Source organism: Enhydra lutris, unplaced genomic scaffold, assembly GCF_002288905.1.
Source record: "Enhydra lutris kenyoni isolate GAN:26980312 unplaced genomic scaffold, ASM228890v2 scaffoldscaffold28, whole genome shotgun sequence".
NCBI classification, from domain to species: Eukaryota; Metazoa; Chordata; class Mammalia; order Carnivora; family Mustelidae; genus Enhydra; species Enhydra lutris.
This window is the reverse complement of record NW_019154112.1, coordinates 11,839,594-11,863,724: the sequence shown is the minus strand read 5'-3', so window position 1 is coordinate 11,863,724 and position 24,131 is coordinate 11,839,594. Positions and strand designations below refer to the sequence as shown.

Below are 24,131 nucleotides of genomic sequence, written 5' to 3'. Positions count from 1 at the left end.
CTTTGACCTTTTAGAAAGTCATCACTATGGATGATCTCTAAATTAGGCATTTTCAGAGGACTTCAAAGAAAATACATCCTTCATTAGTGAAGTCACAACACTTAAATGAGCTTCATTTATATATATTTATATTTATATTATATATATGTAATATATATATATTATAAATTATATATATTTATATTTATATATAAATATAAAGTTAAAGCCATTCCATGACTGAGAGGAAGGAAAAAAAACTTTGTTAGAGTAAAAGTAAACTTCTAAGTAGGCAAGAGGCAAATGTATAGGATGTAAGAAAACATATTTAAAAAATACAACTAGCCAAATAAAAAGCTAAAAGGTTGGTCTAACACAAAAACAGAAAATATTCCTAGCAGTAGTAAAATGTATACATAGTATTCAAGACAAACACGGCAGTTATTTTCAAAATACAGCAAAATAAATCTTAAAAATAGGCTAAATATACATTCCCCTTAATCTAATGCTTTATTATATAGGCTTAATCCATATATTCAGACTTCAAGCTTCTAACTAGCAAATTCAGCTATCAACTGTGTGCCTTCCGTGTGCAAGGAACTATTCTAGATACCAAGGATGACAGACCCAGAGGGGTGTTTAAGGACTTACTGTCCAGAGGCAGGAGACATGAAAGCCATAAATCACAACACACTGTACAGGGTGCCATGTGAGTATAGAAAAGACCACCTAACTACCTGGAGACTTAAGGGAGGGGTACCTGAGGAGATAATGTTGAAGCTGAGATTTCAAGAATAAGGATTTTCTTAGATAAAAGGAAGGGAAAGGTATAGGAAGAAGGAACAGTTCAACACACATGGGATAGGGGAAATCCGAGCCATTTGGATAATGCAGAGATATTTTGCTCATATAACCAGTGTGACGATGACAGAGAAGCAGGATAGTCAGGTAAGAAATACACCAGAAAGGTTTTATCCATTACATTAAAAAAAAAAAAAAAAAAAAAGGATTTCATTATAAAATAACTGAAAGCTTTTCACAGAAAAGAAATGAAATAATCTGATTTATATTTTCATTATCAAGGAAAGACTGAAAGAAGTCAGGACTTGGCACAAAATCCACTGAGAAAGTTCAAGAAGTAGTGTGTATTAGTCTGTTAGGGCTGCCATAACAAAATACCACAGACTGGGTGGTTAAACATGAGAAATTTATTTTTTCAAAGTTCTGGAAGCTAGTAGTCCAAGATTAAGATACTGGCAGGGATCGATTCTCCAGAAGCTTCTCTTCTTGGCTTGCAGATGGCCTCCTTCTGTGTCCTCATGTGGTCTTTTTCTCTCTGTGTATACATCCCTGATGTCTCTTCCTCTTCCAGGAGGGCATCAGTCATACTGGATTAGGGCCCTACCTAATGGCCTCCTTTTACCCTAATTACCTCTTTAAAGACCCATCTTCAAACACAGTCATAGTTACTTGAAGTTAGGACTTCAATCTAAGAATTTTGAGAGAACACAACTCAATCTAAAACACAGTGACTGGCAATGAGAATGGAGAAGAAAGGACAAATGGAAAGACACTTAAGAAGTAGAAATCAAATACTTGGTTGATTGAGGAGTTGGGGTACACAGGAGATAAGCAGGTCTGCCTGATTTCTGGTTTAGGCAATGAGGTATATGCTGGTACCATTTGTAAAAACAAAAACAAAAAACTAAAAACGATATAGAAGGAGGAGGAGGAGGAGGTTTGGTATGCCCAGTAAAATGAGGAGTTCAATTTGTAATTGAAGTCATAATTTCTAGTTAACAGGTAAGTTAAGCTTTGGAGTTTAGGAAAAAATAATGTACATATATTAGTAATAAGACATATAGATGGAAACCAAGGGTATAGGAGATAGTCCAGAAAGAAAATACAAAATAAAAACAGAAGGGAAGGGAATTTGTTAAATAACATTAAAGGCTGCATGAAGAAGCCAAACATGAAGGTTATGAAAGTATATCTAGACAGACAATCAGAACAGAGCAAAGTGGCACAAAACTTAAGGGCAAGAAGAACTTAGTGGGAGATGGTTGCTAATTCCTAAGACTTTTGCAGAAAGTTAATGATATTTTATTTCAAAGATGTGTTTTTTATGAATTCTAATTTGTGCTTTTTATGAGTTCTGATTTGCTTATGTGAGTAAACTATAATACCATTTGTAATGATTTCTCACTACCCAAAGTGTGTTCAAAATACCCTATCAATATTACATAGCATTCCTTATAACTTTTGAAAAGAATAAATCTTTAGAATGAAAAAATTAATTAAGAAAATTTTTAAAGCCAAAATATGATGTCATATATAAGTTGGTTCTATGCTGGCGAGGAGTCCAATATGGGGCTTGAACTCACGACCCCAAGATCAAGACCTGAGCTGAGATCAAGAGCTGGATGCTTAACTGACTGAGCCACCCAAGCACCCCAATGTCACATACCTTAAACTAATCAGTCAACTAAATTTTTTTTCCCTGAAGATCAATTATTCTTGACAACATTCCCATTTATGTTGGAAGGCAAATTTTGAGGTTAGCTATCTACAACAATGTATATGCCTTAAATATGACAGAGATGGTAAGATACCTAATGGATTAATATCTGAACAATACAACACATCTTGGAATGAATGCTGTGATCTTACAGCACAAAGTAGCTTGAAATCTGCTCATGAAATATATTTGAATGGCATTAATGATTTAATGTAGAAAATAGGAAACTAACTGCATAGAGGAGTAACATTTATTTATCAGCTATATCGTATTATACTTAGACAATCAGTTATAGACACTAGAATTCCACATTACTCTAGAGACCCAAATGCACAGGTACAAGTGATTTATTATGTTTTTAAGAAGTGACAAGAGGGAATATTAATTCTGGAAGATTTTTAATCAATTTAACACTATTATACACTAGAGAAAAAAAATTTCCACAAACATTCCCTCACAAAGTCCATAGTTTTATATTTACATAGAATTATTACAGCAATTTTAAATGTTAATCTATGATACAATAATGTTACTTCAGATAACATAAAAAATATAGTTTTTTTAATAGCCATGCTCCCATTTTTGACGAATCTAGTCAGTTCATCCTAATGTTAGTTTAACACTTAAAAAATGCATAATAGACATTCAGTCAGCCTTATAAAACCCCTAAGACAGAGGCTGTCAAACAGAATAGACAGAGGGCTCATCATCACTTATGTCTGAATCATCTTCATCTACTCCTTCAATGACTGATTTCTTCCCTTTACAACAGGATACAATTAATCCAATCAAGAATACCTGTAAATTTAAATAAACTCCATGTTATTTCTTATATCTAAAATCATTCAGAAAGCAATGAATTTAAAATCCAATGGCACTACTGTTATACAAATGGGCAAGTAAGAATCAAATTATCACCAGGATACCTGTACTACTTACCACAAGAAAGGCCCAGTTACCAAAATAGTATGCAGCACTAAAGAACCAGAACTTGTGAAGGAACAGGTATGTCCGGGTAACAGTACATTGATCTATAAGGTAAATAAGGACAACAGTGAGATAGTTTCTTTCTTGAAATGGACTATTAAAAATATATCTATAAGATTATTAACCAAAACATAAAGTCATACAGTCAATAAGTTTAAAGATAGGATTGAAATCTAGGTTTTTCTCCAAAGTCCACTCCTCCAGTGTTAGTACAATATTAAATTACCAAATAATATGACATTTAAAAAGATGAATGCCAACAATGTAATCCTGGCTCTTTGGTATAAGAAAAATTATAGTGGATAGTTCACTTTATTTGAAATAGAAGCAGCATTTTAACCTAGAGTTCCAGACATGTCTTAAACTAAAATAGATAAAGTTTTCCTGATGAAGGTAAGAAATAAAAATGAACAAAGTAATCAGATGTGATTATAATTAAGTTGTACTTTTCTAAGAATCCAATTCTTAGGACAGCTCAAATTTGAGAGGTGTTTCGAGATTTTTTTTTCATTTTAGGAATGCTATTGAAAAGGCTGCTGGTCCTACAGAAATACAAAATTGTTATTTACTGATACCATTTGAATTTTAGATTAGTATTTAAGCTTGAATTAAAAATAGATCATATACCAAATGCAATCAATCATATACTTTTCTCTTTCAAAAAAAAATGCAACCCTAAAGAGACAGTGGCAGACTGGTTATTTAACATTTGTGTCAGACTTCATACTAATTTTATCCAAATACATTATTTCCATTAGCTTACAAAGTCCTCTATATAGACATAGGTCTGAGAAATAATATCTAAGGAAATATTTACTTAAACCATTCAGAAAGGTCTGGGACAGCAGAATATAATGTATTTGACTGAAAAATTATATATTCTGCAGCTAGCAGAGGATTCTAACCTTCCAAACTTCAGAGGGCCTTTACTCATTACAGAAGAAAATCCTTATCTTACAAGGCAACTTCTTTTTTAGTCTATCAATTACAAAAATGATTATGATTTCTTCATATTTTAACCAATATTGACAATAGCAAGAAATTCCACATGCAATTAGGAGACTAATATCACACCCTATTGGTAATTAAGAAAATGTATTATTGGTTTCTAATTTTATGAACTCTCTTTTCAGTGTCAATACATAAGTGCTATTTTCTCTTAAAACATAAAATTGAGCTGGGAATTCTGTAGCCCAGTTTATTACACAAAGGTTCTAATACACTTTATTTGGGGGGCTATTGCATGGTTTTCTGAAAAGTAGCCTTTAGGTTATAGTTTATGCAGATCTAAGACTTGTTACATAAAGTTTTAGATATGTTATATAAATATATAGATAATCTAAATCTTACCTGGTTTAATCCCTTCCACTATACTTCAACATTTACTTCTGAATTATTCACTACCAACTGGACAAAGCAATCTTTTTTTTTTTTTTTTTCTGGCAGAGAAACATGCAGTTTAATAAAGAGGCAATATCTTCCTTTCACAAGCTGGGACTACCAATCTAATGATGATCTATTGATCCCCATCCCCACAAGGGCCTCCTTCAAATTTTTGCTCTCTTTCTCAACAGAGAAGTCTAGAAGGAATATTCAAAGCTTCCTAACAAAACCCAAAAAGGTTTTAAGCAATAGTGGCTGAATAAATGTTTCTCTCCTCTCCTGCGGTTACTAGCACCCAACATTATAGCTGGGTGCTGTGCTGGGAGCTCAGTCTAGCAGAGGAGAAACCTAGTCAGGAAAGCTGTTAGTCATTTACTCTGCTTCCACAATATTCTACTCTCAGCTCTATTACAGAACTTGTTCAAAGTAATATAAGTACAGCCATACCTCAGAGATACAGCAGGTTAGGTTCCAGGCCACCTCAATAAAGTGAATATTGCACTAAAGTGAATCAAATGAACTTTTTGGTTTCCCAGTACATACAAAAGTTATGTTTACACCAAATTGTGGTCTATTAAATGTGCAATAACATTATGTCTAAGTAAACAATGTATATGCCTTAATAAAAAAAAATACTTTATTGCTAAAATCTAACCATCACCTGCGCTTCCAGCAATGCATAATCACTGATTGCAGATCACCATAACAAATATAATAGTAATGAAAAAGATGAAAATTTTACAGAAATTACCAAATATGACAGAGATATGAACTGAACAAATGTTGTTGTAAAATCTGTTCATGCAGATTTGTTCATGCAGGGTTGCTGCAAACCTTCAATCTGTAAACAATATAGTATCTGCAAAGTGCAATAAACCCAAGTGCAAAGAAATGAGGTATGCCTCTATTCAATTTGTCACTTTTAGATAAGCCTGAGTATTCCAAAGTATGCATCAGTGTACTTGGCATTCATATTCAACATTAACTGCCAAACCAAGCTAAACTTTTTAAAAAGGGTATTTTATTTAAAAATTATATTGCTAAATAATACATTTTCTAATTTAACTAAAATCTGACAAGATTCCAAGGATGTCAAAACAAGATACCTGCATATGTCTTGAAAATGAAAGTATAACTAAAATGTCCAGTATGGTGAAGGAAGAGCCCAGACTGTGGTCTCCGAGAAACTTAGTGTCAAATATCATTTGGCTCCTTCTTTGCCATGTGAATGGGAAAATCTGAACTCTTCAGACTCTGTGCATGTAAAATGGAGATACCACCATATTTCCTTATAGGGTCATTCAAAAGATGAAAAGAGATATACCAAAATCTCCATACAGTTAATATTAATTTTTTTCCCACTTCAAGGTATAACTGAACCCATGATAAAGAACACAGTTCTCAAGAGCTGCTCAAGTGGTCTCAAGGAAAACAACTAATATAAAGATTTTATAAGTAGTAAAATAACAGTTTTGTAAACAGTAAACAGTAGTAATGCTTAGGCATCAGTATCATGACTACAGCATCTATGTTCATTATTTTTCTGTATCTATAGTCAAAGTGTCACCAGGTAGACCCCAACACCTGACCTTTACTGCCCACCCCCTTACATTCACTAATCTCCATTTTACATTTTTCCTTAAGCTCTTCTTTCTGGCTTACTTCTTAACTCAGGCAAATGAAACTGGAAACCACCCCTCAGGTGACGACAACTGCCCTGAAAAGACCTCCCGCTGGCCTGCACCACTCAGACCATTTGAACTTAACTTGTGCCTGTGCAGATGGACCAAGGAGTGACACTTGGAATGACCAGCAATCACCTTTACCTCAATATAATACTAAAATCTCTGCCCAAAGAAGAGCCACAGCCTCATTCACATAACATCTAACATATGTGTAGACATGTTTTCTTAAGGTGCATGCGTAACCTTATGCTTACCTCCACACAAAGACAAGGCTTCGCTATCTAAATATTCATTCATCCTAACTCTAAACAAACAAACCCAAACAAAAGGTACTCATTCACCCCTTCTTGAGGAGTCACAGCTTTGGAAGCCATTCTTCATGATCTCCTTTTTGCCACAAATAAAAGTCGTCTTTGTGCGACTCAATCTGGTGCAGTTCCTGACTAACCAAGAAGCAAACTTGCGTTGGTTCAGTTACAAATACAGATACAAATGGATTTGGTGAAATCTGTATCTGTATAATTCAGTAATGTGCTATCTCCTAAGCAGTAATAAGCCTTTAAATAAACATAACCAATTTGAATGTTTCAAAAATGAAGAGAAGAACAGGCTGGGATTTATGCAAAGAATGCCTATTCACAATTACTTTAAAAACAAGAACAGTATGTTCCGTGGTTTAAGCATTACATGAGCTTCATCTTACAAGTATAAACATATTTGAAAAAAGTCATTCAACCTTCTCAGCATTGTTACAATGTTCTAAACTTAAAAAATAAAAGTTCTATTAGCCATTGCCATACTTAAAGATACTTTGGGGTCAAAAATTCACTGAATTAGAAATCTCAGGGCCAGAACAAAGATTTTAAGACAGAGGCTGAGCTAGCAGAAGCAAGTAAAATCAAATCATTTTTCCACAGAGGTCTAATAATCCATCCAGTGACATTTTAAATTGACTTATTATATTCACTGATTCTTTTGCCCACCACAATAAATATACCTTAAGTATTTTTCCTTATCATATTATTTTACATGTTTACCATTTTCAAAGGTTGTAGATTTGATGCAAACCTTCTAACACAAGATTAAAAGGTAGTCATTGTTAGGTATATGTCATTATGTTTATATTTATATAAAGTGGTATATGACCATAGAAGAATTCTAGTTAGTAAGTGCATGCATATATTTTATATTCAAGTGATGATTCCACACTGAATAAACAGAAGGGGCTTCTCTCCTCACCATCTGTCATCTTCTAGCTGTTTACCTGAATCACAGATACCTAGGAGAACTATAGATGTCTTTCTGCAGTTATCTAAAAAATAATAATTAGGTATTTTGAATTTGGTTTGACCTTCAAAGTCACTAGGTGTTTAAATCACTAGGTGTTTCATTTAAGGACTGTGTTCTAAAATCAAAAATGTTCAGGAAACTTCTGACTGTTGTTCCTCAAAAGGACATATAAAAGTTCTAATTAAACTAGAGTACAGTTAACAATGAAAAATTAAAATAGGGGAGCACCTGGGTGGCTCAGTGGGTTAAAGCCTCTGCCTTCGGCTCAGGTCATGATCCCAGGCTCCTGGGATCAAGCCCTGCATCGGGCTCTCTGCTCAGTGGGGAAACTGCTACCCACCCCCCCCCCCCCCCCCAACTCTCTCTGCCTGCCTCTCTGCCTACTTGTGACCTCTGTCAAAGGAAAAAATAAAATTTTTAAAAAAAAAAAAAAAAAAGAGGGGCGCCTGGGTGGCTCAATGGGTTAAGCCGCTGCCTTTGGCTCAGGTCATGATCTCAGGGTCCTGGGATCGAGTCCCTCATCGTGCTCTCTGCTCAGCAGGGAGACTGCGTCTCTCTCTCTCTCTCTCTCTCTCTCTCTCTCTCTTTCTGCCTGCCTCTCTGTCTAGTTGTGATCTCTCTCAAATAAATAAATTTTTAAAAAAATCTTAAAAAAATTAAAATAGGGGTTCAGATAAGACATTTTTTTCTAAAAAAAAGTACAAAAAAGGTCAAAATTAAAGGAGCCAAGAAAGGGCATCTGGAGCACATAATATAAATCAAAAGTCTTTTGAATACCGACACTACTACCCTTCCTCCATCTCTTCTCATTTATCATCAAATAGGTAAATAACATAAAGTGTAATTAAATCTGTTTTTCAGTGTAGCAGCAACCTTTGTAAATATAACAGATATACTTTTACTATATATTTGTTTCCTTTTGGATTATTTGTTACGTTATTATTGATATATGTTGATTGCCGCTAAGATAACTTTGGTTATTAACTATGATAAATCACACCTTCTACTTCAAATACATTTCTAAAAGATTTAGTGTTGATTTAAGCCACAATTAAGCCATCATCATGTTATACTTTTACCTGAAATCAACTTAGAATTAATTACACTCTATATTTATACTTTATTTATAAAACAAATCCTTATATTACATATGCATATATAAAAAAGGCCTTGGAGCAAAATCATGTATCATGGGAGAATGAACTTTAAAGCGAATATTTTGTTTGACTAGTGACAAAAAACTGGCAGAAGACTGGACTCTTTAGAATACCACCTCATTTCTCATGGTTGTCCATGATTATACTAATTTTGATTTCTGATTAGCGTCTTGATACTACTGAATATTTAAAACAGACATGTAAATCTTAACTGTATACAAACTAAGGAGGCTTGACTTTATTGTGATATGATTAAGAATTATTTATCAAATGATTTTAAGAAAGAGAATTACATGAGTGGCGTATAAACTAGCAAAAGGGATTGAGAGTAGACAGAGGCTTACTAAGTCAGGAGACAATCCAAGAGAAAACGTGAGCTGTCAGGACAGAAAAAAAGGGTTGGATTGAAGATTTTGAAAGTAAAATCCCAGTTAATCACCACTGTCAAACGGACTTATAGCACAGAAAATATATACACATAAGAAGTTTTGAGATACAACACACATCTAAATTTAAAAAAAAGGGGGGCACCTGGGTGGCTCAGTGGGTTAAGCCTCTGCCTTCAGCTCTAGGTCATGATCTCAGGGTTCTGGGATCGAGCCCCGCATCAGGCTCTCTGCTCAGCAGGGAGCCTGCTTCCTCCTCTCTCTCTCTGCCTGCCTCTCTGCCTACTGTGATCTCTGTCAAATGAATAAATAAAGTCTTAAAAAAAAAAACTCATAAAAAAAAGGGCAGAAAAAATAAAATATGTAATAAAAACCAAAGTTCTATATTTATCTTAAAATTTAACAAGGAGGATATTGTTAAATCAATATTTTGTAAATTTTAATGGGGGGATGGGTAAAAGGGAAAGAATTGGTAAACATACAGAATCACAGAAATTCTAAAGGAAATAGTTTATTATATTTTATGAATATACAAATTATATCAGGTTAATAAAGATAGGACTTGCCAGATACTTTACCTTAAAGATTGAGTTTTACAGTGATTATTTTTAAGAACAAATGTAATTTGTGTTGAGCTCTGTTACATTTATGTAACTTTAATGTATTTCAAAGGTGCTAAAATACGTAGTGATCCAAGAAAGAATGTTCCTAATTTCATTTGTATTACTCACTGTCCACATAAGACTTATAAAAAAGGAGCTACAAAGATAAGCATTAGCATATAACCTATAGAAATAATCACAAACTTATTATTAAACTCTAAATTAAAAAGATTTGCTATCTATTAGTCTTAATTGACCAAGGATAGTCAAATATAAAATAAACAGAAAACAATTGTTTTCCACTTCTTTATTTCTTTCATAAAACAATAATAGTTTAATGGGTATAGTAGAAAATATTAAAGGTCAAGATAGAAAAGTGAGATTTAGTTCTTGAGTCTGCCCCATATACCATGAGATTCTGGGGTGAGTCATTTAACTTCTAAGTATCAGTGTCTTTGTAAGTGACAATGAGATAATATCCGCTTGTGGTATATAGTGACAGGATAAACTGATCTTTCAAGAATTAAATTTAAAGAGAAATCTACATGTGATTTTTTTTTTTTTTTTTTTTTTTTTAAAAGAAAAGACTGTTTTAGGAGTTAGCAGCCTTGATTAAGAATCCCTATGTAAATGGCTGAGAAGTTTCACAAAACTAGGTTTTGGCATAGACTCCAGAGAACTTAGGTTGGCTTTGGCATAGACTCCAGAGAACTTAGAAAGCTTATACCTAATTAACTTTCCTATTCTGTCTTAGTTTAGCTTTTATCAACACAATCAAAATGTCACCTAGACAATGAACTTTAACATCAAGAGACTTTCTGGGTCTCAGGCAAAATCCAAGAAAAATGATGCTCTGGTCAATACCTAATTTTCTGGTCTGCATGGCAACCTCACTTCACAATGGACACTACATCAAGCTATCTCAGCTGGATGGTACCAGTCAATAAGATCAATGAGACCCTTTTCTTGACTACATGCCTACCTAGAAAGAATGTGACTATAAATTTGGTTTCCCATACAGATTCCTTCTCTCTGGTGAGAATTCACTAACCCTGAGCCTCTAGTCTCTTTAATGGTTATACTTCCCATGGCAAATTAATACACTTATATCTGGCTAATATATTAGTCCCTTCTCTGTTCACTCAGTTATCTGAAGCCAAATACAGATAATGAAAACAAAGGTATGGTAGCATTTGATGGGTAGATTGAAATCAAATAAAGTTATCAATTCACAAACTTATTATTTGTCAAGTAAAAGATTATAAATTTATAGTACTTAACCAAGAAGAACTATTTCAATCTGCTGAGAACAAAGCTTTTTGGTTCAAGATGACAGACTGGACACAGTCATTTGTTTCTTGTCTTTCCCAGGACCTCATTAAAGTTATAGTATAGGAATAAAGCCAGCACCAATCTTTTAACAGCAAACAGAATGGGAAGAAAGCCATCAGGTGATGAGAGATGTCAATAATAATCTGGAATATGAAAAGCCACACTAAAAGGTCTCTAATCAAACAACTGGTTTCCCTTCCATTTATTTTAAAATATAATTTAAGGATCACTAGAAACCCCAAGTCACAGAGTTCCCATGATGAGGCTTCCTAGAAGTTTCCGATACTTAAATACAAATTAACATAAATATGAATACATCATCAGATATATATAGAAAATATCAGCATGAAGAAGAAAGAACAAGATCAACAGAGCTGTTCCAAGATAAACAGAATTATAATTTTATTTAAAGGAAACCATTAAGATAAAGGTTTAGACCATCAGGAATTGAAGAAAATATTACATCCATAAAACAAGGACGCTTAAAAGATCAGAACAAGTACTTGAGGAAAGTTAAGACTTTGTTATATGAAACAAAAAATTTGGGATATAGTTTGAAGATAAAGCTAAACATACACTCAAGAATCCAAAGTAAAATGGTAGGCATAAAATATAAAATACAGATAAAACAGATGATCAGCTGAAGATACTCAGCAACTAATGAGGACGAGCTCCCCAAGAGAGGGTGGAGAAAAGAGAACTTATAAAGTTAGCTTCAAAAGAAGAAATAGACTGGCATTAGATTTCTCACTAGTTAAAAATGAAAGAAAGATGATGATGCATGCCTTTAAAGCTCCTGAATAAATAATAACATAATAATAAATAAAATAATTTAATAATAAATACATACATACATAATTTCTTATGTAGAATTCTAAGCACAACCAAATTACCCATCAATTATATCAGTTGAGGGCAAAATACTTTTCAGACATACAAGGTGTTTTGAGTATTTCACATAAGCATGTCTTTTTTTTTTAACTCAATCAAAACTAGAGGCTTGGGGGAGGAAATCAAGAAAAAAGATATGGCTTATAGTGCATCAAAAGTCCAAAGAACAGAAATTATAACACTATAGATGAGCAGCAGAATCAGGAAACATAAGGTACATAAGGAAATCATAAGGTACTTAGAAGGTACAATGGATTTCTTCCAACACATAAAGTAAGCAAGAAACTATAAGATGATAGGTATACTAATATTTTGTGATACTTTAATAACACTTTTTAAAATATAAAAAAATTAAAAACTGGCTTATTTCTAGAAACTGTTGCTCTGAGGGAGAAAGAAAAATATATTTTTTTCTTATCGTCAAGGAGCTTAAGTTCCTATAAAAGACAAGAACAGGGGCATCTGTATGGCTCAGTCAGGACAGCATGCAACTTCTGATCTAGGGGTTGTGAGTTTGAGCCTCATGTTGGGCATAGAGATTACTTAAGAAAATGTTTTTAAAAAGTAGAAGAGGAAAAAAAAAGTATAAGTGAGATAATATATATAAATGACTATAGGGACGCCTGGGTGGCTCAGTTGGTTGAGCCGCTGCCTTCGGCTCAGGTCATGATCCCAGCGTCCTGGGATTGAGTCCCACATGGGGCTCCTTGCTCAGCGGGGAGCCTGCTTCTCCCTCTGCCTCTGCCTGCCATTCTGTCTGCCTGTGCTCACTCTGACAAATAAATAAAATCTTAAAAAAAAAAAAAAGACTATAAATTAAGAGAGTAAGGTAATGTCATAAAAAGTAAATGTCATGAGAATTCATAAGATAAAAAGAGACTGAACATGTGTAAAGGTTCAAAAAAGAGGGTCAAGTTTGATATAAACATCAGATAGGACTCCGAGTGATGAATATGGGCTGGGCGGCACAGAAACTAGTTGTGAAATTTCAAGAACAAACAGCTGAAAAGCAAAGGTGGAAAAGATGACCATGTTCAGAAGATGTATGAAAAAACAGAGGTAGTCCTTCAATCCTAGACTGAATTTGTCAGAGGTACTTAAGGTTTCTAACTGGAGGAATGGCATTAGCAGAGTACTTTAGAACAGTGGTTTCCACAGTGTGGCTCCCAGACCAGAACCCTCAGAAAATCCTGGAGTCCCACCTCAGATTTACTGAATCAACAATCTGCCATCTGTGTTTAACAAGCCTTCAAAACTCAGATCATGTGTAAGTTTAATAATCACAGCTTCAGAACAATTAAGCTAACAGCACTGTGTAGTGTGGGTCAGAGTGGAGCACTAGTTAAAAGGTAGAGCAATTCATGTGAGACATGAAGGTCATTCTGGCAACAAGCTGCATCCCTTAGCAACTGACAGGGCATGGAGAAAGAGCGAATGAAGGTAGGTGTGCTTCGAAGACTGGTGGTAGTGTGAGAAATAGTGAAGTTAGTAAGTATAGTTCAAAGGCTTTATCTAATAGTTTATACACACTTCATCAAGAACTATTCATTTTAAACATTTTAAAAAACACATTATTTTTTTTTTTAAAGATTTTATTTATTTATTTGACAGAGATCACAAGTAGACAGAGAGGCAGGCAGAGAGAGAGAGAGAGAGGGAAGCAGGCTCCCTGCTGAGCAGAGAGCCCGATGCGGGACTCGATCCCAGGACCCTGAGATCATGACCTGAGCCGAAGGCAGCGGCTTAACCCACTGAGCCACCCAGGCGCCCCTAAAAAACACATTATTAAAATAAGGCAGCTCTTTATATTATTTTCATAGGATTGGTAAGTCTTCTAGAGCAACCCTTAGATAGCTAACAGGCTAACATCTTTATTTTGCTTGCTTTCTTGACCATGGGTAATGCCCTAACCCCACATACCACATGACCACACTTGCTTTCAGCTGTGAGGGAAATCTAATGAGAAAATGTGCAATGACCAACAGTGAGACTAAGAAGTTAATAGGTTATCTTAATAGTCCTCAATTTACAAAGGCATACCAGGAACAAAACAAAGGCTCAAAGAAAAAAAAAAGATAATCTAAGTAGCTACAAACAGATTTTAAAGACAATTATTCTAGATATAACCTAATAGGTAGAATATAAAATATTAAGTAACATTTTCTAATTAAAATGCTAAAAAACATAGTCATCACCCCGACTCCTTTTTCTCTCCTATCCTATAGCAGATTCCTCAGCAAATCCTATTGGCTCTACCTTCAAAATACATCAGCATCTGACCACTTCTTGCCACCTGCATCACCACCACAAGCCCTCTGCTGATTACTGCAAAAGCTTCCTGTCAACCTGTTTTTGTCCTTGGGTTTATTATGGTCTATATTTCAGGGGTTGGCAGATTATAACCCAAGGGTTACATTTAGCCCATCAGCTGTTTTTGTAAGTTTTACTGGAACATGGCCACAGCCATCCATAATGTACTGTCTATGGCAGCTTTTATACTGCAAGGGCAGTTGAACAGTGTGTCTCACAACACCTAAAATATTTGCCATCTTATCCTTTTTTTAAAAAGATTTTTTTGAAATTTTTTATTATTTATTTGACAGAGATCACAAGTGGGTGGAGAGGTAAGTGGGGGAGAGGGGAAGCAGACTCCCTGCTGAGCAGAGAACCCAATGTGGGGCTCGATCCCAGGACTCTGAGATCATGACCCGAGCCAAAGGCAGAGGCTCAACCCACTGAGCCACCCTGGCACCCCTTTGCTATCTTATCCATTTACAGAAAAAGTATTCCAAGCCCTGGTCCATATGCAATACACTAATTAAATGATCATGAGTATATCATGTGATTCTTCTGCTCACAATCTTGTATCTGAAAGTAAAAGCTAAAGTCCTTAAACTTGACTGTTCTTTGTTCCTCTACTTCCTCTAGCATACGTCCGCTCTGCACTTGCTGTTACTTCTGTTCTAAGGCAGTCTTCCCCAGATAGCTGCCTTTGCTCCTTACTTCCTGAAAGTCTTTTTGCTCAAATCACAGCTTCTTAGTAAGAATTTCCTTTCTACTCAAAATTTTAAATCATCTCTACTTCTGGCCACTACTCACTCTCCTTTAGCACTTTATTTTTCTCCCTAATACTTACCACTTGACATACTTATCTCCTTCTACTAAGTAAGCTTCATGGAGACAGGAATATAGGACTGTTTGGTCACTGTTAAATCACTAGCACCTAGAATAGTGCCTGACACACAGTGGACGTTAATAAACACTTGTTAAATGAAAAAACACAGGAATAATAGGTAGTAAAACTAAATGACCATATCGAATCCTAGAAATTAAGACATCTATAAATTTACCTTAGAATTTCAAGACAAATAGGACTATGATTCTCAGCAAAATATGTCAATATCTTCTAAAAGTGTGCGAACTGTAATAGCTATTAATGTTGTATTCCTCAAAGAAATGATGTAACTTTCTTTAAAAAGGCTATCAAAATTATCACTATTCTAAGAGCTGATTTATCTTCATCTTATGGACTAAATCTTTGTCTTATAGAATAAATCTAACTACGCTTAACTTTCCCATCCCCACCCCCATATTTTCAGACTATAAAACAAAAAGACTATATACAGTTGTGTGTGTGTGTATGTGTTTTAAAGGCCATTGCATGAATCCTGAATTGGATCTTCTTATTTAGTGACAAAATTCCTGAAAGCTAAAGTTAATTAGCTTCACCCAATATGCGGTAGAAGGTGTTAAATTGATAGTCCATATTCAAATAGTCCATATTCAAATTGGCCTTCTAAGAAATCACCACAGTAAGAGTCTGGTACCATTTTATTTCAAATTATATTTATGGACCACCCAAGTGGGCACACAGCACCACAGGAGACATTAACAAATACTGTCATCACAAAACAGCAATGTCCTTTTTTTGACCTCAGCCCTTAAGGCTTACTTTCTAATGAAATCTCTTGAGCAACTTCATTTTCAGACTGTTAAGACTGGCTTTCTTAAAATGTGCATTTTATTTATAATTATATAAATCAAACATCAAATGTCAACTAGTGTAGTAACTCCTTTAATAACACTGGTTTTTAAACAGAAATAAACGTCTCCTGAAAAAGATTTTTTTCAATTCTTTTTTCTTTTCTTTTTTTTTTATTGCTTACAGGCCTAAAAATGGGTGAGTGGGTAAAAAAATCACCTGAATCCACTGTTAGTGATCATGTAAAGAGCTCTGAGCAGTACTGCTTAGTAACCTAGACCTCTAAATAAAATTTCCTGGAACCTCAGAAGCTCAAGTAGGAAAAAAACAACATTCAACAACCTGGGCGAAATGACGGTACTAAGAATTCCAGAATTAAATTTTTCAAAGTCTCAGTAACTACCCAACCTACTCCCACATTTCAATAAAATGGGACAAAAAAGTCTTCTCTAAAACCAGTATGTACGGTAGATGTATGCCACTATTTTATCTGTCATTATTTTTATCCATAAAAAGGCTTAACAAGGTCTTTAAATTTAAATTTAAATAGAATAAAATCTATTTATTAAAAAAGAGTAATATCTATTTATTAAAAAGGAGTAAATATTCACTTTCTGTCTTTACTCCAAATTTCATTTCCTTGAGAAAGCAGCCAGACTTCTAATGTGTTTATGTGCAACAGCATAAAAAATGAGGTAATAGATACACTGTTCTACCTACCATCATATCATCATACAGTATATATTTTTCTATATTGAAAAATAAAGCTATATCATTACATTGTATGTAATGTTATTTCAAGTATTCTCACTGATGGATAATCATCCAGTTGTTTCTTTTTGTTTGCTATTTCTATCAGTGGGACTTGGGAACTGGTTAGCTATTCAAAGGGCAAAAAAATGTGAATATGATTTCAAGACTTCCAATTGAGAAAGTAGTTGTGGGCACAGAAAGGGAATAGGACAACTTCTCCTACCCCATGACATGATGGTGACAGGTGGGAAAAGTAGGAGAGGGAAGAAAAGGAGTTCAGTCTTAGACTTGAGGTTTGAGGGGTTGGCAGGACATGCATTTCCATATAGGTAAACCAGCAGGCAGAAAACAAGAACAGAGATTTAAGATTCTGAATCTACTGACTATATTATTAATCCTCCTTAAATTATTCAGCGTGATTAGGTTTATTGTCAACTAGCAAAGCTAAGTTTATTAGACTAAATGTAGTAAGGGAAAACAAGAAAGAGAAAAATAGGATATTTATAAAAATTTAAGGGATTGGAATGGGCTGGACCACTTTAATTAAGGCTTTGAAAGGTGAAGAACAGGGTAGAATTGGGCTAAATGTATGATGTAAGTTTTGGATTAGTGGATATAATGAAATGAGAAGTCTTGAAGTAAGTCCTACTGAGCCACAAAGCTATTTTAGTAGTTTCATGGTCAGGAGCATTTCCTAAAGGAAGCAGATTAACTATTTTTGTTCTCAGTATTATTTAATACAGGGATAGGGAAATATTTCTGTGCCCAGAATTACTGAACATTAGCACATTATATTGGTGTCAGTTCCCTACCTTTTATGAGATTAAAAAGGGTTTAAAATTTATTGATGAGCATTTGGGAATAGTTTGGACTTTAGATAGTCTATCATGTATTGTTAAAATATACTCTGTAGTGGACAATATGCTAGAGTTAAAAGAATAAATTTGCAAAGTTTTCAGAAAAAAGGCTAGGTTGCTGACATGATCATAAGAAACCACTTTAGTTAGAAAATCCACCTGTTTCAGCTCATAGCTTTCAAAGCAAAAGCTTCACATAAGAAAATGTAAAAATTGTTCTATCATTAAAAATAGGTAATAAATTTATAGAAAAATCTTAAATTGTTTAAAGCAGTTGGATTATATTACCAAATATAGAATATAATCTTTGCACTTACTGGATTATTAAAAATATGAAAAAATTCTTCAGTAAGTTTTTTTTGTTTTTTTTTTTAAAGATTTTATTTATTTGACAGAGAGAGATCACAAGTAGAGAGAGATCACAAGTAGACAGAGAGGCAGGCAGAGAGAGGAGGAGGGAAACAGGCTCCCTGCTGAGCAGAGAGCCCGATGCGGGACTCGATCCCAGGACCCTGAGATCATGACCTGAGCTGAAGGCAGCGGCTTAACCCACTGAGCCACCCAGGCGCCCCTCTTTAGTAAGTTTTAAAGTACTATGTGCCTTTAGAGAAGAGGTTTAATTTCTGAAGAGTTTTTAATATGTTCTTTGTGGATATAAACTGTCCTTCTGCATAGAGCCTCAATAGGAATACGTTCTGTAAACCTAGCCAAAGAATAACTCATTTTACATGATTGAATAGGTCTATAATTAAATCAAGGTTTATCTGATGCTAGAAATTTATACCAGAAGTGACAGGAAAATATGAGAGATGAATTATTTTGTAGCAGATTCAAAATTAAAAATAAACAACAAAGATTAACTCACTTTCATAAAAAGTTATACCTTCTATTCTAAATTGCTTAGGGAATTCACTAACTTTTACGTTCAAAATGTGTTCTGTCATTTTGTAGGGCAAATACATCATGTCGAACCTGGATATAAACTGAAATTTATGGAATTTAAGAAAAATAACATTTAAGTGTAAATTTTTAACAGTATAAAAATAACGTGAAATTATATAAATAGTATAATGTTTACTACCCCCTAAACAGAAGCTAGAAATGATTATCTTTAGGAGTTTCATATCTTGGCCTATACTTGGGACTACGTTTTTAAAAAAGTTGTCATTTGGTGGTGTACAGCAGGTCTCATGTGGTTTTTTCCCCCTTTTATCATTCTCTCAATATATACACACTTATGTTTTCTGAACCATGTATGGTGACTTAATATTTCATCATTTTTTTAAGCAGAAGGATATTTTCTTACATAACCGCAGTCAGTATAGCTACTGAAGAATTTTAACATTGATACTATATTTTTAAAACTTTACAGTTAATATTCTAACTCTGCCATTTATCCCAATGTATTCTTTCTAGAAGTTTTATCCTCTAGTATTGGATCCACTCCACGATCATGTATTACTTTTGGTTAACATGCCTAATCAGTAAGTTCCTCAACCTGTCTTTTATGAAAATCTTGACATTTTTAAACCATACAAGCTACTCACTTTATACCATGCTTGTCAACTGTCAATTTGGTTTTGTCTCATATTTCCTCATGATTTGAATCATGCTCTCTGTTCTTCTCAGGGTGTCATATCCTTAGGTATGTCATGCACTGCCCTTCAGCGATGGTAATTTTGTTCACCTGATACATACACTGCCCAGTTTCTCTGATGTATAGATATGACAGCTACTACATTTCCTCTTACAACTAATATTCAAGTACGCAGAACTTACTGTGGTTTTAAACTATAGTTCCCTGAAGTGTGTTTAATTCCCATAACTGTATGTTCATTTCTAAATATTATATTTGGGTCCATTATAAATCTGTCACACTTTCTTTTATTTATTCTGTTTGTTGTTCCCTGCCAATATTCTGATCTGGTCTTATTCCTTTTATCATAACTTACTGTTCTATAATCTGTGTTGATAATTCCAATATCTGGTCTTAGCAAGTCTCTTCTTGCTGCCTGCTATTTCTTCTACCTTTCTTTCATGGTGTTTTGTTGCCTTGTGTGCTTAAATATTTGGCTCCAATGTCTTCATTTGTGTTCCTTTGCAGGAATTCCTTGAGGCCGAGAATTAAGGTACATCCCTTGCTAAGCATTTTATATTTACTTGTGCCCTGTGCCTAGTATGCCAGTCTGAGATGACAATGAAACAAATTCACTCTGGTGATGGGTATGTAGACTGCAAATCTGCAAAGAGCTGGTAGTTCTGTAGTTACAGTTTCATGGGGATGTGATTCTTACCTTCCTGTTCTTGACATTAAGGCCAACTTTGCCTTCAGTTTTCTGCAAGTAATATAACTTTGCTACTTATTCACCTCAGATAGTAATGTAATACTTGGGAGATGGAAGGGCTCAGCTTTACAAGAGGACACATGCATCTACAAGATGCCACCACCCATGTGTGCTCTACATTTGCATGTCCAATATAATAGTAACATGTCTATTAAATAATTCACATGTGACTACTAAGGAACCGAATTTCTAACTTTATTTTGAATTTTAATTCAAATATAAATTAAAAACTGAAGCAGTATAAAATATTTTTTCATAAAACACAACTTTATTGCTTTGGTAGAACTGTATTTTACTTTAATAAATTGTTTCATTTAGATGATGAAAATTTGGAGTTTGAATTATGGTGTTATTTAAGTGCAAAATATACACCAAATTTTGAAGATTAGTATGAAAAAGGATATAAAGTATCTCAGTAAAACATTATGTTAGTTACATGTTGAAACAATATTTTGGATATAAGTAGGTTAAATATAATGCCATTTAATAAAATCAAAGTCATCAGTTTCTCTTTTAATGAGACTGCTAAAAAAATTTAAATCATGTATATGATTCACATTATATTTTCATTGGACAGGACTGCTCTATTATTTTCTGTTCCTTTTGCCTCAAAAGGCTGTGAAAATTGGAGCTTAAATCACTGGATTTGGTAAGTACCCTCAGAACAAAGCAGCTCAGCACTCTACTTACTACTTTGTTCTGGTTTCTTTCCTTCACTCAGACCAATGCAGCATCAGAATCACTTGGAGAGATTTTTTTTTGTTTTTAAGATTTATTTATTTATTTTAGAGAGAGAGAAAGAGTGCGCATGTGGGGTGGGAAGGGGGTAGAGGAGATTGAGGGAAAGAATCTCAAGCAGATTCCACTCTGAGCCCAAAGCCCGACCCAGGGGTCCATCCCACGACCCCTAAGATCATGACCTGAGCTGAAACCAAGAGTTGGACATTTAATTGACTGAGTCACCCACGCACCCCTCCTGGAGCAATTATTTAAACAGACTGCTAGGTTACATCCCTAGAGTTTCTGATTCAGAAAGTTTAAGGTGGGGTCTAATAATTTACATTTCTAACAAGTTCCCAAGTTCCCAGATGCTGCTGGTCTAATGATGATGACTGAGAACAACTGAGATTTTTGTCTTAAGACCTTATCAGCACTTTGATACTTTCAAGAAATTTGGTTACTTTACTCAGCAGTTATTTTTTCTTGATAATTATTTCAAACTTTAAGCTACTCCAGTCCCCATTCCATCTTTAACCTGCTCCAATCAGGTTTCTGCCCCACAATCCCATCAGAACTGTTCTTGTCAGTCACCCAATTAACCCCACCAAGAGTCATTTCCTAGTCCTTGTCTTACCTGATTTATCCTGACAATGCTGAACTTGACCAGAGCCCTGTGATTCTGGAAACATGATTAAAGAAATCTCTCTACTCTTTGTGCATTTACTGCAAGAACTCCCCTTCCCATAGGACTTGGTTAAGACTCATGGATGTCCCCTACATGCTTACCTTTGACAAACCAGACATAGGCTCTCTAGATTCCCAGTCTCTGCTTCAAAAAAGATTACCTCAGCTGTTTGTCCACACTGGTCAATCAAAGCAAAAGGCTTATTAATTGACTTGCCCAAAATTTAAAATCCTCTCCTTCCCTAGACACCTGAAATTTGGCTTACCCTAGCCTACACCCACTCCTGAACAACACACCTCTTCACTAACCTCAGGGAAAAACATTCTCTGATCATCCTACTCCCTAACACCTGGATCTTTCTAGCCTTATTTACTCTTCCCTACCTAGAAAACATACAAACAAACCAAAAAAAACCCTTTTCTGCCTGATCTTGAAACAATTACCGATCTCACGGTCAGAGAAGTTTTCCTTATTTTAACAGTCCCCCTTTTCCTACTGTTATCATCTGTTTAAATCCAGTTTCTTTCTCTCTCTCTTTTAATATGACAAATGCTAGCACTTGAAATGGTTCACTCTTCCCTTGCCTAATTTTCCAGCTACCTCACTGTTTGTCTGTTCTTAGTTCTTCTCTGGTTGCTCTTCTCTCTAACCTCTTACCATTGGATAGTCACAGAGCTCAGTCCTTGTACCTCTTCTCCATTTATACTCAGTCTATTGATGATCTCTCATCCAGTCTCACATCAAACCCTGACTAATCCAGCATAAACTTCTCCAGAACATTAGATCCAATTCAAATTCTAACTCAAGACCTCCACTTGGATTTTAAGGAATTCTCAAATAAAAATGATTCAAAACTGAACTTTATGTTCTTCTTCAATGCATGAATTAAGGAAATAGAGATCTGAAATTAAGAATACATTAACTTTGCAAAAAGACTCAAGGACCTGGCCAAAGAGCAAGCTCCTGAATGCATTTTAATATGATTTCATACTAGAAATTAAACTGATATACAGCTTCGGTAATATATCCATGCTTTTAGTTCATGTGCCATTAAATATATGGGATTTTTAAAGGCCATGTAGATAAGCATGACAAAAATCACAAACCAAAACTGCATCAAGGTAAGATAACTATCTTCATTGTTAAATCTTTTTACTTAATTCTCTACTACTTTAGCCCCATACTCAACCTGCTAAAACTGCATTCTCAAAGGTTTAAGATTTGCTTGTTAAATCTCTCTCTGAAGCATCAGCACTACTGACTCATGGGTACAACACTCTTGGATACCATAATGCTATAGTATTCTGGCTTTCATCTCTCATTTTCCAGATTCTTATGTTTCCTTCTCCAATAATCTAGTTTCAGTTCCTCAACCTCTGAATTTCCTTTATATTGTCTGTGACTTTCATTCTCTCATGGCTTCAAATGGCTATCTCCATTAAAAAAGCAGTAACAGTCTTATTTTTAAAATTTAAAGGACAGACAATGCAAATAAAACACAAAACATAGAATGTACCTAAAAAAAGATATTGGGAGATGAATGGAAAAAGAAGATGTGGGGTGTGTGTGTGTGTGTACGTACATATATGTGTGTATACACACACACACACACACACACACACACACACACACTGGAGTATGATGCAGCCATCAGGAAAAAAAAAAAAAAAAAGAAATCCTGCCATTTGCAATGACATGGATGGAACTAGAGGGTATAATGCTAAACAAAATAAGTCAGTTAGAGAAAGACAATTTTCGTATGATCTCAATGATATATGGAATTTAAGAAACAAGGCAGAGGACCATAAGGGAAGAGAGGAAAAAATGAAAAAAAGATGAAACCAGAGAGGGAGACAAACCATAAGAGACTCTTAATCATAGGAAACAAACTGAGGGTTGCTGGAGGGGACAGGGGTAAAGAGATGGGGTAACTGGGTGATGGACACTGGGGAGGATACATGTTATAATGAGCAATGGGTATTATATAAGACTTATGAATCACAGACCTGTACCCCTAAAACCAATAATACATAATACCTTAATTAACTAAATTAAAGAAAAAAAAAACTGGGAATCCAGACACTTGCATTATCGCCCCAAGTCTCATCTGTACACCTTTTAATTGTCATTTTCTAGGGCTTTAGTTTCTGTATCTGCAATAAAGAGGATTACCTGAGTTAGATGGCCTCTCTAAAGGTTGTTTTTTGTTTTTTGTTGTTTTTGATTTAACATTGTAATTTGTATTTTAAAACAGTTTACAATTTATGTATCTCTTTGTGGCCTGTATTTCCATTTCTGTAATTCTCACAGAGAAAATGGGGAGAAAAAAAATTCTCTAACCCAGACATACTATGTTGGATAAATGTTTTTAGAAGGACAGGTACTTGAGGTTCTAAGAAAACAGGTCAACCTGTTTATTTGCTGGCAACACAGAGACCTAAACAAGTTTTACTTATAGAGACCGTATTTTGAATCATGTCTTGATGATGGGCTTGTTTACTGCAGAATTTAGTGTTTAACAACTTTCTTAAGTATCATACACATTTTACTTTATTAACTTTTTTCCAACATTATCTTTA

General features: G+C 34.6%; 1 protein-coding gene across 1 annotated transcript in view; it reads right to left on the bottom strand.

Annotated features, from left to right (window-relative positions):
- Positions 1-2,729: 2,729 nt before the first annotated feature.
- LOC111152167 (LMBR1 domain containing 1) overlaps positions 2,730-24,131 on the bottom strand; it is a 154,024-nt gene continuing 132,622 nt past the window's right edge. Inside the window, exons 15-16 of the mRNA XM_022510527.1 lie at positions 3,437-3,528; positions 2,730-3,295 (exon numbers count right to left, since the gene is read on the bottom strand). Coding sequence (XP_022366235.1) covers positions 3,179-3,295; positions 3,437-3,528 — 209 coding nt within the window. The 3' untranslated portion in view covers positions 2,730-3,178. The remainder of the gene's footprint in view (positions 3,296-3,436; positions 3,529-24,131) is intronic.